Source organism: Capra hircus, chromosome 21, assembly GCF_001704415.2.
Source record: "Capra hircus breed San Clemente chromosome 21, ASM170441v1, whole genome shotgun sequence".
Taxonomy (NCBI): domain Eukaryota; kingdom Metazoa; phylum Chordata; class Mammalia; order Artiodactyla; family Bovidae; genus Capra; species Capra hircus.
Genome location: NC_030828.1, coordinates 45,312,695 through 45,331,563, shown reverse-complemented (window position 1 = coordinate 45,331,563; position 18,869 = coordinate 45,312,695). Strand labels below are relative to the sequence as shown.

Here is an 18,869-nt window from a genome sequence, read left to right as displayed (position 1 = left end):
GTCAATTGTTTTTCTCTGGCTTTTAATACCTTTTTTTAAAAAATTATTTGGCATTTTGTATTTTACTGTGGCATATTTGGGACTTCCCTGATAGCTCAGTTGGTAAAGACTCACCTGCAATGTAGGAGACTCCAGTTCGATTCCTGAATCAGGAAGATCCACTGGAGAATGGATAGGCCACCCACTCCAGTATTCTTGGGCTTCCTATGTGGCTCAGTTGGTAAAGAATCCACCTGCAATGTGGGAGACCTGGGTTTGATCCCATGGTTGAGAAGAGCCCCTAGAGAAGGGAAAGGCTATCCGCTCTAGTATTCTGGCCTGGAGAATTCCACGGACTGTATAGTATACGGGGTCGCAAAGAGTTGGGCACCACTGAGTGACTTCCACTTTCACTTTTCACTGTTCAGGTCTAGATTTCCTTTTATTCTTCAGGGGATACTTTGGGCATACTGTATTTATGGATTAGTATAATTGGACAGTTATGGAAAATTTCCAGCCATCATTCTCTCTTTAAATATTGCCTCTGTCCTTTTTTTTTGCTTTTCAAGATATGTGTTAAACCTTCCTGCTTTATACATCTACTAATCTCACATATATATTTTCAATCTCTTTGTCTCTCCTTGCTATATTCTGGATACTTTCTTTCTAATTACAACTGTTTCTGGAAGTTGGCCAGTCTGTTTGGTCAATTTTAGGTCTCTAGTTCATACCTTACTTTTTATGTATTGATACAAAATTTTTTATTATATTTATATTTTATTTTCTATTGAGTGATCCTCCTGATATTCCTGAAGTCTTTATAGGTCTGAGTCTGCCATATTTTGTTTCTGAATGCTTCTCCTCATGGTGCTATATATTCTCTTGAAATATTTTGTGATCAGAATTTTGATTCTGAACTTTTGCTACTTACGACTGTTTCTTGATTTGGTTTGTTAAAGATTGATTGTTCCAGAGAGGAGATGCATTTACTTCATATAGAGGCAAGGAAACTCTTCCAATCTCACATTAAACTGAACTCCTGAAGTTTAAGCCAGCCAGATAATATGAACGTACAAGTGTAAACCTGTATTAAGGCTAGCTTTTGGTGACAGTGTCTCTGAGAAGATCTCTTATCTACTTTGCCTCTATGTATGGGCAGTTTTCCTTGCAGACTTTTAATGGGGTAGTTTTAAGTGATGGGACTGGATGCCGTCTTCTTTATTTTTTGAATGTTGAGTTTTAAGTCAGCTTTTTCACTCTTCTCTTTCACCTTCATCAAGAGACTCTTATAGGTCCCCTTGACTTTCTACCATAAGGGTGGTGCCATCTGCATATATGAGGTTATTAATGTTTCTCCCAGCAATCTTGATTCCAGCTTACGCTTCGTACAGCCGGGCATTTCACTGATGACATATATTCATTTGGAACTCCAATTTTGGAGGTTTCCTATCATTCTTTCTTCCTTGCCCCTATAGATCCATAAAATCCAGAGTAATTGGTTCCACTCAAAATGAAACCATTTCATTGCTACACCTAAAACCTCTCTTGAATTTGGACCTCATGTAAGTTTTTATTTTCAAATATTTCTCCCTACGTTTTGGCTCATCAGTGCATTTAAGAAGATAAAAGTTTTTTGTTTTGTTTTTTTAATGTATTAAATTTTTTTTTCAGTTGTACGATTGGTTACCTAGTATCACACTCTTGGAAATAGAATTCCCCTTCTTGGGTTTTTAATAATATTATTTATATTTTAATTTCTAGAAGTTAATATTTGGTTGTTTTTAAATATCTGTAATTTTTTACAGTGATTTTTTTACAGTGGCTTATTTGTTCATATTTTCACTTTCTTAATATTAAAATATATTGAAATATTCATATTCCTTATTCCAGTAATTCTAGTAACTTAAGTTTTTGCTGTTCTGGCCTTGTTTGTTTGTTTATTCACCCTCATTTGTTTGTTTGGATTTTTATGTTAAGAGCTTACATTTCTTTGGAATCTTATGAGAATTTCTTTGAAACCTGGGTTGAAGCATGTGTTCCTCCGGAAAAGATTTGCACTTGCTTCTCTCAGGTATTCAGGAGTCCTGTCAACCTTGATTTACTTTACATTACAATTCTTTGCTGATGATACTTCTCACTTTGCAGCACTCAAGGTTAGGTGATAGCCAGCCTGCAAATATGAGTTTCCAGGGAAGACTGGTATTCCTTACTTAAAGTTAGCAGACAAGTTTCCTCACTGACTCTTCTCTGGAGTCAAGTTTTTTCTTCCTCTCCTAGCTCACCATTAGTTTGAGGATGTACCCTTGATTGGTTTCTCGTTTATATGGTCTCTCCGGTCCACACAGAGGGCATTAAAGCAAAGCTCTGAAGGCTGTCCAAGACAGCACCCACCTGTTGCATTGCATACTCACCCCTCTAGATCAATACTTTGATTTTGTTCTAGACTCAGAATATCCGTACAAGCTGAGCCATTCATTTAAAAGATATATTATACTTTTTATGTGACAACTTAGGTGTTCTGTGCAAGTGGATTCTAGGGTATCTTTCTTACAATACTGCTGGGAACTGAAGTTCCCTGAGATGTTTTTATTGTAACAGCTGATTTTTAAAAGTGGTTTTTAAGGTACAACTTAAATAGATTTTAGGGTGGTGACTCCAATGAATCATTAATGTTTTGAAAGGAATCAATTTCTAAGATTAGATTGTAGTAGAAAAGCTATTTTTACTTGGTTAATACTGATGATAAGTTTGCACAATGGAGAATCTGTGTAATAATTTCTTTCTTAATTTGAAGGCTCATATGTTTCATACTGTGGTATAGACAGAAATATTTCATTAATTATTAGGTATATGGGCATATGATGATTTTGCCCTTAGCAATCCCAGCTAGAGCACAAGTCCCTCTGTAGGTAAGTTTAGTAGAAATGTCTTATCTTTTTGTCTTTCAAATAATTTCATCCTCATAGCCATTACACTTAACTGTTTCCCTGTCTTCAGCCTTCCTGTCTTTCCTTCTCACCTCCTCTTCTTGCCTGGCTACTCAGCCTTTAAAATCGTAGCTTAAATGTGAGTACACCAGAAAAGTCTTCCATGACTACCCTCACCCCTTCACCTGCCCACCCATGAAGCAGGTGTATGCACACGTGCGCACACACACACGTGCTCAGTAAGGACCTCTTTTTAATGTTTCTGAAAACCAGATTCTCCTTCATAGTATCTCTCCTGAGTAGTTTCAGAAATTTTTTAATGTTTGTTTAATTTTGATCTTTCTCATTACCCTCCATAAATACTTGTCTTACTCATTCATCATTGTAGCCATAGTGCCTGGCAGTGAATTAGGCACCAAATAAATTATGGTGAATTTGTTGAGTGAATTTTGGTGAATTGTCAAATTTGGTAAATTAATCAAGAAACTCAGTAACTGTCAAGTGCTGGGCACTTTGTTAGTGCCAGCTGTGGGCTAACATGTATTTCTGGAAGCCAAGTCTTGAGACAGTTTGTTACATAGGTGATAATTTTTTTTAGGGCCAGTTTAATGATTGTGAGTTCTAGCTCAGTCTTTTTTTTTTTTTTTTTTTTTTTTTATTTTTTTAAATTTTAAAATCTTTAATTCTTACATGCGTTCCCAAACATGAAAGGTACAGCTGTAAAGCATAAATGCCCACATTGTTTGAAATGATAAAATTATTCTCCATATCCCTTCAGTTCAGTATAGAATAGGCATAATAACACTCTAGACATCAACACTCTATTTTATAAATAAACCCATTCTTTGTGCTGTATGTTGTTAGTACTTGGAGGCTACAGTGAGGAGCCACAGGTACTTTGATGTGAGGTAAATAAAGCACATAGAGTTTAGCCTTTAAAAGCACAACAGATTTATTTATATGTAATTTTTTTAAATTTTTATTTTTACTTTATTTTACTTTACAATACTGTATTGGTTTTGCCATACATTGACATGAATCCACCACGGGTGTACATGCGTTCCCAAACATGAACCCCCCTCCCACCTCCCTCCCCACAACATCCCTCTGGGTCATCCCCATGCACCAGCCCCAAGCATGCTATATCCTGCATCAGCCATAGACTGGTGATTCGATTCTTACATGATAGTATAAAATATATAAATAGGTGGCAGTGGGTTGCAAAGTATAACCTGAGGCTCCTGAGAAATCCCCAGAACCTTTGAGGTTCATAAGGTCAAAACCTTTTACACTCTTGCTCTCTCACAAATGTACAGTGAAATTGTCCCCAGGATACCTGACATATGATATTGTATCAGATTTAATATGGAAGCAAGCAGATAAGAGAATCCAGCTGTCTTCTATTAAGCTAAACATTAAACAAAAAAGTTAATAATTCTACTCTTCTTTTAATTTGGAAAATGAATTATTCATGTTAACATACGTTAGATTAAGTATTCTGAGACAAAATGTGAACCTCTTTGTCTCTAAGGAGGTTTGTCTCTAACCTCTTTGGCTGTAAGGAGACAAAAAATTGCCAGGTCTGCTAAATGCTCACTGTATTTAATTAAATTTTAAAGAATGTGTTTGTCACAATCTGGGTTGGTTAATAATGGAAGCCCATTTAAAAACTAATCAGAGACTAACATGTTTTATTAGTGTTTTTTCACCAAAGAAGAGAGCCTTAGCTACCAGTAAATCAGATCCCATTGGTGAAGCCAGTTATTAGAAAACTATGTACCAGGTTGCCTTAAGCTGATACCATTTAATATTTTACTTATTTTTTATTTCTTGTTGTTTTGACTTTTTCTCCCTGTAGTTTTCTGGTTTTGATGTAGTTTTATGGTCATAGAATCATAAAAGTGGAGATGACCTTGTAGGTCTACCTGTAGAGAGAAAATTCGCTGATTCACATATTCTTGCCTATAATGACAGATTGCCTTATTATCAATTAATACTGGTATCTGATTGTGAGTGGTACTTCTTTGTAGAAAGATTAAGGTGCCAATATATGGATTTGACTTCCCTGGTGGCTCAGACGGTACAGCGTCTGCCTACAGTGTGGGAGATCCGGGTTCAATCCCTGGGTCAGGAAGATCTCCTGGAGAAGGAAATGGCAATCCACTCCAGTATGCTTACCTGGAAAACCCCATGGATGGAGGAGCCTGGTAGTCTACATATAGTCCATGGGGTTGCAGAGTCGGACACGACTGAGCAACTTCACTCACTCATATGGATTTGAACGTTCTGGTCTGAGACTGCTATTTTTCATTGTAAATGTATAAAATGACCCTCTAGTTTTTATGCATCAGATTTTTATCCATGACTAAGATCAGTCTTTCCTCAAGATCCTTTAGTGTGTAGGCAAAATCAGTATGGTGGCCTGTAAGGACAAATGTGGTATGTATTCACTCTTGTCTTTAATAGATACATCCAGCCACTTGGAATATAGTGTGATAATTTGTGCAATAATGAAAATTGTAGCTCTGGGTCTAATATTTTTAAAATTAATAAGCTTTATTTTTATAAAGCAGTTTTAGGTTCAAGGGCTTCCTTGGTGGCTCAGATGGTAAAGAGTCTGCCTGCAATGCAGGAGACCCGGGCTTGATCCCTGGATCAGGAAGATCCCCTGGAGAAAGAAATGGCAACCCACTCCAGGATTTTTGTCTGGAAAATCCCATGGACCGAGGAGCCTGGTCAGCTGCAGTCCATGGGGTCACAAAGAGTCGGACACGACTGAGTGACTTCTCTCTTTAGGTTCAAAACAAAAATGAGCAGAAAATACAGAGACTTCTCATGCTGATTTTTAAGTAAATTTTTCAGTATTTGAGAATAGAACTTTTAGAGATTGAGCCTTTTTTTTTCTTTTAATATTTTTAAGGAAATCTGAACTGTTGCTTCAGTTGTAAAATAGTCTTAGAGCAGGCAGTGATGATCAAAATTATGTCATTGACCATTAAACTGTCAGAACATGAGAATGAGAATTTGAGAATGGGTTTGTTAGGTGGAAGAAAGTAACAAGTAATGCAGTTTTCTAGGGAATCAATAATAGCAATAAATAAAAGGATTACCAAACAACATGAAATACCCTATTGATATTACACATAAACTTTTCATCATTATTTTATTGGCTAGTTTCAGTCAGATAAAGTAGTCTTTTGACCCCATGATTGTTATATATTCATAGATAATTCTAGAGTAGAAAGTAGCAGGTTTTAGGTAAAGGTTTTGTGATTTTTACAGCTGAAATTCATAGATAATCATTATGAAACAAATACAAAAGAAAATCAAGTTGAATACCAATTTTATTTGTTAAAAAAATACAATGAAAATGTTAACACATAAGCACAAATATTATAAGGGAAGGACTTTGAGTAGTGAGACTGAGTGTTTTTCTTGCTTTATAAGTATGAATTGTTTAAAAGGGTTGTTTGTTTTTTTTTTCTGTGATGATGTTTTTGCGTTAAGGAAAATGTTATTTTTAAACTTAAGATAACACTGAAAGGAAAGGATAACTGTAAAGTATTCCTTTAAACTTCCTAAATATTTTTGCCATATTGTTTAGCTTGTAAAATTTTAAGTGTGTAAAATGACAGAAGAAAACTCTTACCTTTTTAAACAATATGTTGTGAAAAGCTAAGTTGCCTTGTTACATAGTGTTTTATTGCTTTTTAGAGTCATTTTTTTAATTAAAATCTTTTTATCAAAATTTATTTTAATCTACAAAAATGTGATTTATTATGATAAGTTGTATTCACGTTAAACTTATAGGAGCACAGTTACAGGGAATATGTTCATTCTGTAATAGTACTATTGAAACAAATCTTTGCTCCTAGGGCTGGAAATCCATATCTATCTGCCAAAAGTATTTGTCTTAATGTGCTTACAGATTATTTGGAAACAAAAGGTTTTTTCTGACAATGAGTTGTTTGACTTTAGCTCTTTAAGAATCATTTATATCTCACATTTTATTAAGATAGAAATGTATATTTTAGTAGTTTGCAGTAAAGTAAAAGGTGTCATTATATTCTCTCTTCTTTTCACTAGGCATTTTTATTACCAATTTGCGAAGCAGCAGCTATGAGAAAAGTGGTAAAAGTATATCAAGAATGGATCCAGCAAGAGGAAAAACCTTTGTTCATGCAAGAGCCTGAAGAAATTGTGATCTCTTCTTCAGACCTTCCGTGCATTGACAATGTCACAGACCATGATATTTCAATGGAAGAAGGAGAAAAAAGAGAAGAGGTAAAATAAGACATGTATTTTAGTATAAGTGTAATAGATAAGATTTTCACAGAAGTGTGGTGATATGGGATAGATGGGAAGGTAAAGATACTTTTCAGTATACAGTTGATCCTTGAACAGTGTGAGTTTAAACTGTGTGGGTCCATTTATATGAGGATCTATTTCAATAGTAAATATTACAGTACCACATAATCCATAGTTGGTTAAATCTGTCGATAATGGAGAAACTGTGGATATTGAGAGCCAAGTGTAAGTTATATGCAGATGTTTGACTGCTTGAAGGGTTGGTGCCCTACACCCAATGTTGTTCAACGGTCAGTTATATTTCACAGTTTAGATAATATGTTATCTCAGTATTCTGTCCCAAAGCTCTTTGATGTCACAACTTTAAAAGAGCTTGTATTCTGATTCTTTTAGTCATTGTCTAGATCAAAATTGGATGGTATTACAAAAGGGATAATATTTTAAAGTGGGGTGGGAGTTCCCTGGTGGTCTAGTGGTTAGGATGTGGTGCTTTCACTGCTGGGGCCCAGATTCATCTTTGGTTGGGTAAGTAAGGTCCTGCAAGCTGCACATCCCAGTCAGAACAAAACTGTGAGACTAAATCAAAATGGATGCTATAGTACATACACTGAAAATACTTTTATTTGGCTGTAGCTAAGAGTGATAAGAAATGTGAGATAGACAAGAACTAGACCCTGTTTAGTAACGTGTATGCTGTCATGATGGACTTTGATTACATTCTGGACACTGGAAAGATTATGAATAGAAAATGGCATGGATAGTTACAAATCTCAGAAGGCTCATACCAAGCTTAGAATGGAAGATAGATTGGAGGCCAGTCTGGAGGCAAGGACACTAGCTAGGAAGTACCAGAAGGAGATACTAGGCACCTGATAGAGGACAGTGGCAGTTGCAATGGAAATATAAGGGAGAAGACAGATTTATGAGCTCCTTTGATGGTGAAATCAAGTTTTGATGATTAATTGTATATGAGGAATGAGAAGGTGTCCCAAGCTTTTTCTTTTTGCAACCAAGTTAGTTGCCGTTCACACATGAACAGGAGTGAAAATAAGTGCAAGTGTGGTGATTATGTCCAAGGAGGCTATATTCAGATTGGTAGAAATGAGGAAAGCATGCTTGTATAAATTTACTTTTAAGTGTCTTGAATTTGAGGTGCTTGTGGGTCATTCAGGAAGAACTGTTCAGAAGATACCTGATGGAGAAGTATGGAGCTTAAGAGAACAGTGTAGACTAGACCATGATATATTGTATTGGCTACTCGGACAAAGCTGAGTTCCAGTACTACTTCTGGTAATTAAATAATACTTTGATTAGACTAAATCTCCCATATTTTAAAATTGTAAGTTCTAGGCAGAATACTAAAAAAAAAAAAATATGAAGATACTATTGAGTGACCAAAAGCAGAAAGAAATTAGAAACTTGAAAAAAAAAGAGAACAACATTGAGTGAAATTTCTGTTTAACTGAGGGAACTCCTTAATCAGCAGGACTTTTGACAGCTAACACTCTGGCAGAAATATACAGTATTAATGGTTTGAAGTGTCAGTATTCATCTATCTTTGGATAATAGGAATTTTATTTTTCTTAAGTAGGGTAAATAGAAGCTATTTTCTTTTATTTATGTCATTTGGATTCTGGCATTTCCTTTACAAGAGGATTTATCTTTTACAAAGCTATAAATAATACGATCCCATTCTTTTTAAGATTTATTTATTTACTTATTTGGCTGCGTTGGGACTTTCTCTAGTGGCAAGTCAGGGCAGGGGCTGCTCTTTGTTGTGGTACGCAGGCTTCTCATTTCAGCAGCTTCTTGATGCAGAGCACAGACTCTAGGCATACTGGCTCAGCAGTTATGGCTTGTGGGCTCAGAAATTGTGGTGCACAGGCTTAGTTGCTCTGCGTCATGTGGGATCATCCCAGACCAGGGATGGAACCTGTGTCCCCTGCACTGGCAGGTGGATTCTTAACCACTGTACCACCAGGGAAGCCCAGTACAGTCCCATTTGGAGTGTGTAAGTGCAAGAGGGGAGGTTTATACATTAGATAGGTAGAAAAATGTCTCTATATCTGAAATAATACAATTTCTGGCTCGTCCTGATGGTTGATTTTTTTTTTCTTATATTTTTGTCAATGAGAACTTTTTTTTACAGTGTACATATATGTTACTTTTGTAGTCAAATAGGATATCTTCTATTTTGAGATGTTTGACAGAGGGACCTACTACTTTCCAGTTTACTTCTTGAACTTACTGACTTGTCACAGCGTTCTTAATTGATAAAGTATTAACTTGGTATTTTGCTTCAGGAAAATGGGACCAATGTTGCTGATCATGTTCGAAATTCCACTTGGCCTAAAAATGGAACCTACCAAGATATTCTTCATAATGCTTCTGAAGAAGCCATAGAACAAAACATACGAGCTGGTGCCCAGGCAGTTTTGCAGGTAGATCACTTTTTGTTTATTTTTATAAAATAAAAATCGTTAACATTTCAAATACATATTTCAATATTTCAGTGTAATTTTTTAAATACAATGAACTCACCACACACAGTTATCAATTACTGTTATGCCCTATTAATGTTGTTTTTTCCTTAACCTTCATATCATAATGTGTATTGATAAACATTGCATTTTTTTTCCGTACAGTTTTAAAATTTATATAAATTGTGTCATAGTATACTGTCATCAGCAACTTTTTACATTATCCAGTATGTTTTTGAGATTTCTTGTTGATACATAGCCATAGTTAATCCATTTAAAACTACTTGGTGGTATTATAATTAATTTATGATTATTTTGCACTTTTCTTAATCATTTTTCTATTGATGTTTTTTGTGTGTATGTGTTGATGGTTTTTTAAGTTGGTATTTTAAGGTGGTTTCCAGTTTCTCAGTATTCCAGATAATGCTTCATTGAACAATATTATACATGTATTTTTGGGTACGTGTTGAACAATTTCCCTAGGACACATAAGTAGAAGTGGAATTGGTGGGTTGGAGCATTTGTACGTTGTCAGTTTTACTTAACTATTAATTGCCAAATTGTTCTTCAGCATGATTATATTTTACATTCCCTTAGTAGTGCGTATAAGTTCTTATTTCCTTGTCTCTTCCTCATAGCTTATATTGTCAGATTTTAATTTTTGCTGCTCCTGTGTATATGAAATGTTATTCTTTTTAGTTTGTGTTTCCCTGTTTTAATTTGCTTTTCTTTAATCACTACTGAAATAAAGTGTCTTTTCTTATGTATGGCCTATTAATATGTTCTTCCATATTCTTTTAGATTTTTTTTGTTACTGATTTTTAGTTCATTGTATTTATTCATTTTTTCATCTTACTGTTCTTGTCAAGGCCACATGTGACTTCTCCATTGTTAAATCACATGGAATTTTTCAGTCCTAATTTTACCAGATTTGTCAGCATTTTATAGAGTAGGTCATTCCTCTCTGTTAAAACCATTCTTCAGATGGCCTTCAGAATATCATACCCTCCTGTTTTTCTATTTCCTCCTAACTTCCTGGCTACTTCTTAGTTTTTTGGTTTCTTTTCTTTTTTTTCCCTGATTTTTCAAAATATTTCCAAACTTTCATGTTGAAGTACCCAGGAACCAGTGCTTGGCTCTCTTTTCTATGTAAACTTACTGATATCTTATTGATCTTATCCATTCTTAGGGCTTTAAGTGTCATCTCTACACTGCAACTTATACTTTTTATTTCTAGTCTGAGACTTATTATCTGAACTCTTAAGAGTCCTGAACTCAAATATTCAAATGCCAAGTTAGCATCTTCACTTGACTATCTAATAGACATCTTAAATTTGACGTATCTAAAACTTGACTTATCTTGTTCAACAAACATGGTCTTCCTGCAGTTTTTCTCATTTCATTTGATGGCAGATCTTGTTTTCCAGTTGCTCAGGCCATCTTATTTCCTGTGTTTCTTTTGTATCTAATTTGACAACAAATCCTGTCAACTTTCAGAATGTATATAGAATCTGACTACTGTTCAGCACTCATACTACCTCTTTTGTTCAAGCCTCAATAATCTTCCATCTGGAATATTGCTGTAAATTTCTAATTACTATTCTTGCTTCTGGTCTTGCACCTGCCATCACCCTGGTATATTCTCAACCCAATAGCCAGAGGGATCCCATAAATCAGATCATGTCATTTTTCTGTTCCAAAGCCTCTGGTGACTTATTATCACTGAGTTCTTCCCAGTGATCTGTCAAGCCTTTTACATCATTGCTCCTCAAAGTATGTGGTCCACAGACTAGTCCCAGCCCACAGGTAGTTACAAAATTGAGAGTAAAAGTTTAGAAGCTTAAGTCATTTAATATCCCTTCATTCTGATGAGAAGTTTGGGTTTGTACTTTGCATGTCTTTCTCTCATTTCCTTTATCCTATTCATTTTTTAAAATTGTATTTTACAATAGGATTGGTCTGCAAAAGACTGGGGGGAAAACCTGTACCTCACCACTGGCAGTATAAGAAACTGCTTTAGGTGCTCTGGCTGTTTCTCAGCGTACCTCCCACTGTTTTTCCCCTTCCTCACTTCACTCTATACTTGGTATTCCTCGCTTATGCTAGGCCGGCTCTCACCTCAGGTCATTTAAACCTGCTTTTCTTCTTCTTAGGAACATTTTTCTTCCAGGTTGCTACATAGTTGACCTTTGTCTTTTCTAAGTCATCTTTATTTATATTCATTTTCTGCTCCCTGTCACTTCCTTTGCTTACTGGGTTCCACGGGACAATGAGATGATAGTGAGGAATCCTTGTCTTGTTCTTGACTTTTGGCACTACTTCCATATATTCAGGTTCAGGCAGAACTTTTCAAGTTCAATTGCTATTAAAACATTTGCTGCAGTTCCTGATAAATAGTCTTTTTCAGATTAAGAAATTTTACCTTTTTTCTTAGTGTGCTAAATTTTAAAAAAATGAATAAGTGCTAAGTGCTTTTCTTTATGCAATGTGATGATTCTACCTTTTCACATTTTAATCTGTTGATAGGGTACATTATATTATTAAACTTTGCTGATGTCAAGGCATTCTTAGATTTCTGAAGTAAATATTACTTGGTCATAAAGTATTATATTTTGCTTGAGTTGAATTGCTACTTTTTTGAAGATTCTCATCTGTATGTTCTGAAGTATCTCTTAATTTTCTTATATAGTCCTTTTCTATTTTTGATAACTGGGTTATAGTTTTATAAAAATAAATTTGGTAGTTTTTTTTTCTTTTTTGTTTCTGAAACACTTTATGTACAATAGGGATCATTTTCTGGGAAAATTGGACAAAACTCTGCCTGTAAGGCAGCGTAGGCCTGGTGTTTAGTGATGGGATCAGGGATACCTTGATTAGCAGTTCACTGTCTTTGTATTGTACCTCTTTTCTACTTTTTCTTGAGTCAGTTTTGGCAGTTTATGTTTTATCTACAAAATATAATCCATTTTGTTAAATTTTCAGTTTTACTGGCATAAAGTTATTCACTAAACCATCATTTTAAAATTCTCCACTGGGTATGTAGGTACATCCTTATTTTATTTCTAATGTTATTTGTGCCTCTTTTGCTTTTCTTAGTCAGTGTTGGTAGACCTACAGAGTCAGCTCTTTTCACGATTTTAAAGTTAGCTTAAGTGTTCTTTGCTCATATGATTTTACAACTATATTTTCAGAGTTCATCCAGGGAATTTAAATCAGAATTGTGGGTATGGAAGTTGTAAATGTCCTTGGTTCACAATAGAAGTAATGTTCTGTTCCTCCAAAGTGTTTTGAGAACCTTTGCACATACTTGTCACTAATATAACAACTTTGTCCTCTATAACAAAGTATAGTTAATGATACTATAATCAATTTAAGATACATATTGATAGATCCTGATTAGTAGTACTGTAATATGCAGTCTGTTATTAACAAAACAGATACGCACACATAATCAATAAACATGAAAAAAGAAAATAGATGATTTTGAACACCTCATTCAGAAAGTTTACCTTGATTGAGGTATCTATCCTCTTTTATCCTAAACTGTGTTTATTTTTTTATTCTTTCCATTTTATGACAGTAATAAGGTTATTATGTTAAAGCCTCACTTTTAAAAATTGCTGTTTTTCACTTGGTTTATTTTCTTTCAGTGCCTGCTAGTAATTGTATATTTGTCGAGATAAACATAAAAATAGATTTAATGAACTTTAATTTCCCATATCAAGCTGGTGGTAGAAGCAGGATTAGAACTAACCTACAGTCTAATGCTTTTAAGTTTGTTGTAGATCACCTAGCATCTTGAATTTTTTTCCCTTTAAATTTTGTAACAAACAGCTTATGATTTCTTTTACCTTAGGTGTTTATTATAAATTCTTCAAACATATTTCTTCTTGAACCTGCAAATGAGATAAAAAGTCTTCTGGATGAGCACACAGATATGTGTAAACGAATTCTTAACATTTATCGGTTCATGGTTGTGCAAGTATCAATGGACAAAAAGACTTGGTAAAAAAATGCTTTTTTTTTTTTTTAAGTGTATATGCACATGGTAAATTCTAGAGGAATAGTGTCTGAATAGGGCTGGTAACAGTATTATACAGGCTTCCATTATTGAATGAATGAATGACTATAATATTTTAGGTAATAATCATGACAGCAACAATGTTCCCCTTCACTTTATCTCAAACATCTTTGATCAAACTTTATAAGATCCCTTTGTTTATCTTTCTAAAGTGGGCATTGATGGCCTTCCCCAGGAATGAATACTGGCATGCATGTATGAATAAATGAATTTATGTATGTTTAAATGAATGATTAAATAAATGTTTGAATGTATGACTGCCTGATTCCTGAACCTGATATTCAAGGCCTTGTACAGTCAGGCTCCTGACTACTTTTCTAGCCCTATCTCAAGCCTTAATTCTGTCCTGCAGGATGTGATCCTACCTGCCAGCTTTATCAGATTGCTCTCTTAAGCAGTCTGAACTTTTCTTTAGAGAATCTAATTCCTGTCCTCTCTTCCTGTTGTTACCATAACTATCCTTAGATTCTACCTTCCTTTCCTCACATATTCTTCCTCTTTCAGTTCTCTTCCTTTCATTCTGTGTTTTTACCTCTGTCATTTTGTGGTTTTGCCGTCACTAAATCGTGTCTGACTCTTAGCAAACCCCTGGATTGCAGCAGGCTTCCCTGTCCTTCACCATCTCCTGGAGTTAGCCCAAATTATGTCTGTTCAGTTGGTGATGGACATTTATACAATTTAGACAATTTTGTCTTACATTTACTAAGACAATTTTGACAAGATCTACAACAGAGATAAGGATGAGATGGTTAAATAGTATCACCTGTGTTGTAGATCTTTTCAAAATTGTCTTAGTTCCTAAATTACTTTATACATATCTGTTTACCTCACTGAATTAAGATGCTCTACAAGGTATGTACTAACTGTCTTGTTTTCATATTTCCTACATTTCTTAGCCTAGTATCATATATTATGGATACTCTATAAAAATTTAATTGAAATTAAAAAAGGACTTTTAGGGAGATGAGAAGAGCAGTTCTTCAGTTTTTGTAAAGATACTTGTTCATTATAAAATTCAAACAAAGAAAAGTTTTAGAAAGAAAATAAAAGTTTCCCAGCAGCTCGTTCTCTATAGGTAATCATTGTTTGTCCTTTGGTGAACGTTTGGTTGACCAAACCACATAAAGTCACATAGTGTTATACCATATGTATGTACCAGACCTTAACTAACCACCTTTTGGTGGACATGTAGTTAACGTTTGTTGTTGGAGGAGAGAAGGGCAGTAAACATCCTTATTATGTATATAATTTTCCTCTTTTGACTCATTCTTTAAAAGTAGGAGTACTTAGTAAAAGAATATGCCTAGTTTGTTTTGTTACATATAGGAAAAAAGTTTCATTAAAAAAAGCTTTTTATTATCCATATTGATATAGTTAGAAGTAATTACTGTTATTAACTTATTTGGAGCACTTTTCTGTGTCACATCTTTTTAATCTTTTTACATCTAATTTTTTCTTAATCCTTGTAGCACTCCGTAAGGTAGATAATTTTACATGGTGATTCTTAGGCACAAAGAAATTAAGTAGTTTATCATTGTTTACACACTTTTGTTTTGAACTGTGGTCCTTCTGACTTCAGAGCCCAAGTTATTGTCAGCCAATAACTTTTACTTTGAACCATTCTCTGTTAGTCCTTCCCCTTTTTTTCTTGTCATATGCTTTGAATCAATGGTCTTAAGCCAGGTTAAAGTGAGAGACTTCTGTGTGGAACACAATTTTAGAATTTTTGTAAGTTCCTTTGAAGTCATAGCATTGTGAAAGATTACTCACATATTTACATTGAATTTACAGGACTTTATAATTAAAATCATTATTGTATTATAAAGTGAAAAGTTAGATATATGAGTGAATTGGAGTTTGACCACAAATCAGAAAGTTTTACTTGGAAAATCCATTACTTATTGAATGTGTAGTTGACTTTAAATGGCTTTTTGTTTCATATAATGAAACTGGAAGCCTAAAGGTTACAAATACATTACCTCTGATTTTTACTTTATGAGCTGAATACATATGTATTTGTTTAGTACATATATTTGTTTAGTTAATAAGTTCAGATACTGTTCATTGAGTATACTTTCATATTTAATTCTGCCGTCACTTCCCAGAAAACCATGATACCTACATCTGGGATCTCTTGCTGCCTCTGGCACATTTCTCACATGGTCTGTCCCACCTATTGCTGTGCCTGGAATGGTCCTGGAGACAAGCCAAAGAAGAGGAAGCTGTGATAGAGACTTGGGCTATTAGTCTGTCTATATACCCGCCCAAATCCCCTTGTCAGACTTTTTTTTGGCATGTGGTTGAGTCAGTTTTTGAATTACCAGGTGCAAATAAGGTAGTTTTATGGTCTTAATATTAAACATTAAGGAAAGAGAGGCATAGTAAGGATTGGGTGACTTGCAGTACACATCGAGGATAAAGAGTTGAAAGATAACCAAACTAGAAAGGACAGAAAGAAGCAATGGAGTAATGATCCTTGCTTTCTCATCAGGTTCATTGTGATTTTTTTTTTTTAATTTTTATTTTTACTTTATTTTACTTTACAATACTATATTGGTTTTGCCATACATTGACATGGATCTACCACGGGTGTACATGCGTTCCCAAACATGAACCCCCCTCCCACCTCTCTCCCCATAACATCTCTCTGGGTCATCCCCGTGCACCAGCCCCAAGCATGCTGTATCCTGCGTCAGACGTAGACTGGCGATTCGATTCTTACATGATAGTATACATGTTACAATGCCATTCTCCTAAATCATCCCACCCTCTCCCTCTCCCTCTGAGTCCAAAAGTCCATTATACACATCTGTGTCTTTTTTGCTGTCTTGCATATAGGGTCATCATTGCCATCTTTCTAAATTCCATATATATGTGTTAGTATACTGTATTGGTGTTTTTCTTTCTGGCTTACTTCACTCTGTATAATCGGCTCTCATTGTGATCTTTTAAAGTATCATGCAGTTTTTGGAATTGAACCTGGTACAATTCAAGATATGTAGTTTCTCCATGTTGTAAAGATGAATGAGGTAGACAGGCATCAAGGTAGAACTGTATTGTAAAGACAAATAAATGTTCTTCAGACAGCTCCATAAGGTCACTGCTTGATTTGTGGGGCGAGGGGATGGGAGCATTCTCCATATTCTCACCCCTAATTCATCAGCTTTGTACAAATTTTTATTTGATGGAGAGGTATTATGACTGAAAAATGGCTGGTGTAGATTTGTAAAATGAAAATTTATATTTTAATATATAAAGAATTCTGAAATTTGAAAGATATTTGAATTATTGAAAGATAATACCATTTTAATAGCAAATATTAATTTCAAAGTTATTCATTAACCAAAAGCAAACATATGCAAGAAGGAAACATTAACTAATTTTTTTACTTTAAGGGAACAGATGCTGCTTGTGTTGCTCAGAGTCACGGAGTCTGTACTGAAGATGCCATCACAAGCTTTTCTACAGTTCCAGGGGAAAAAAAACATGACTTTGGCAGGTCGACTTGCAGGACCACTTTTCCAGGCAATAAAAATAAATAAATAAATAGATAGATAAATAGGTGGATAGATACGTAGTTTTTCTTAAGATTCATTGAGCCCTGAACTTGTTTCCTGGGGAAAAAAGCTTTAAATCAGAAATCATATTAAAGGAGCTTTTATAGAGCCAAATAAAGTTGTATATCTAGTAGTATGTTTGCCATACATACAAACTAACAGCCTAGCAGAATAGATGAAATACCAATCAGGCCTATGAAAAAAGTGTTAAACTGATGACGTTTATTCTATCTCTTGTGGGGTACACTTTCCTATGATTGCAAAAAGCTGCCAGAAGGCTTTGTGGTAATGATTTAATTGTTTGCGTTATGAGTTGCCAAGTCTCTGGCATTGTTAGAAAAACAAAACTTCCTTTTAAGTTGTTCTGTAGTTTTAAAAAAAAAGTAAATCAAGATTCTTTCCCACCACGGTATACTGTAAGACTTTATTCTCTTCACGTCTTCATTTGAAGTATCAGTAGTAGTTGATGATATAGGAATTACATGTTGTGTTTTCCAGCCCAAGGATAGAGTACTGACGTTACATGTGTAATAGGTTATTTGGAGAATAGAAAGCAAAATAATGTTTTTTTAAAGACAAGACATTAAATATAAACACGTGGATAAAATGGCTCCTAATGTCAAGGATAAAAACTATCTCAGATCTCATTCTTGGCCATTTAGTGTAGGTTTTCAATTTAATATTTTTTTTCCCAGATGGTGCTAGTTTACCTAAAATTCTGTGCTGATAGTGAATAAGTCTTTCAAATCAGCTACATTTATTATTTAAATTCCTCTTGACTTCATTAGTCTTTTATTCCCCCCATCATTAGAACTAACCCAATGGTGAGTGCTATTGGATGATACAATTTTAGCTTGCTATATGGAGTAATATTTTTGTTCTCTGAATGAAATGGAAAGCACTAGTTATTACTGTTTTATGTCATAAACTCTGCTTTTTTTTATCTTTATGTTTAATGTTAAACTTATGTAAAATTTGAGTTATGCTTTTAAAACACTTATTTTGTGACTATTTCTTAAGTAGGATTTTATCTTCAATAGAATTCTATAAAGTCTCAAGGGTATAGTCTGATCAGTAATTTTTGCCCTTTTATAAATATGTTTTTTATCCTGTGATTGAATTTGTACAGAACACCTTTAATTCCACTGGTGTCTTTAAAATCAAATTTAATTTTATCCTTCAAGTTTACATACAAATTTTTAGAAACATGTATCAATATGTTAAATATATCTCTAATAACTTTTCCTTTTAGAATTTTCAAACTGTGTAGTTAGTGATTCTATTCTTTTTTTTGAGAATGTTAGTAGTTAGTTCAATAACTACTGATTACTCAGTTATTTCAACCTGTAATAATGTGGAGACTTATCTCTTTTTGAACAACATGTACTTAACATATTTCTTTTCAGTTTTGGAAACTTGTCCTAATGTTAGAATGTTGGAAATTGGCAGCTTTTTGAAATTTGAAGTAGATGCTAATGAGTGCATGTGTTACTTTTATAAGTATTATGTACCAAGAAAGGATATCATGGATATTATG

General features: G+C 34.3%; 1 protein-coding gene across 11 annotated transcripts in view; it reads left to right on the top strand.

Moving 5' to 3' along the window:
• RALGAPA1 (Ral GTPase activating protein catalytic alpha subunit 1) overlaps positions 1-18,869 on the top strand; it is a 202,247-nt gene that overhangs the window by 62,075 nt on the left and 121,303 nt on the right. For all 11 annotated transcript variants that reach the window (XM_018066156.1, XM_018066157.1, XM_018066152.1 and 8 more), the window contains exons 11-14: positions 6,993-7,190; positions 9,518-9,655; positions 13,551-13,699; positions 17,171-17,300. In XM_018066156.1, coding sequence (XP_017921645.1) covers positions 6,993-7,190; positions 9,518-9,655; positions 13,551-13,699; positions 17,171-17,300 — 615 coding nt within the window. The remainder of the gene's footprint in view (positions 1-6,992; positions 7,191-9,517; positions 9,656-13,550; positions 13,700-17,170; positions 17,301-18,869) is intronic.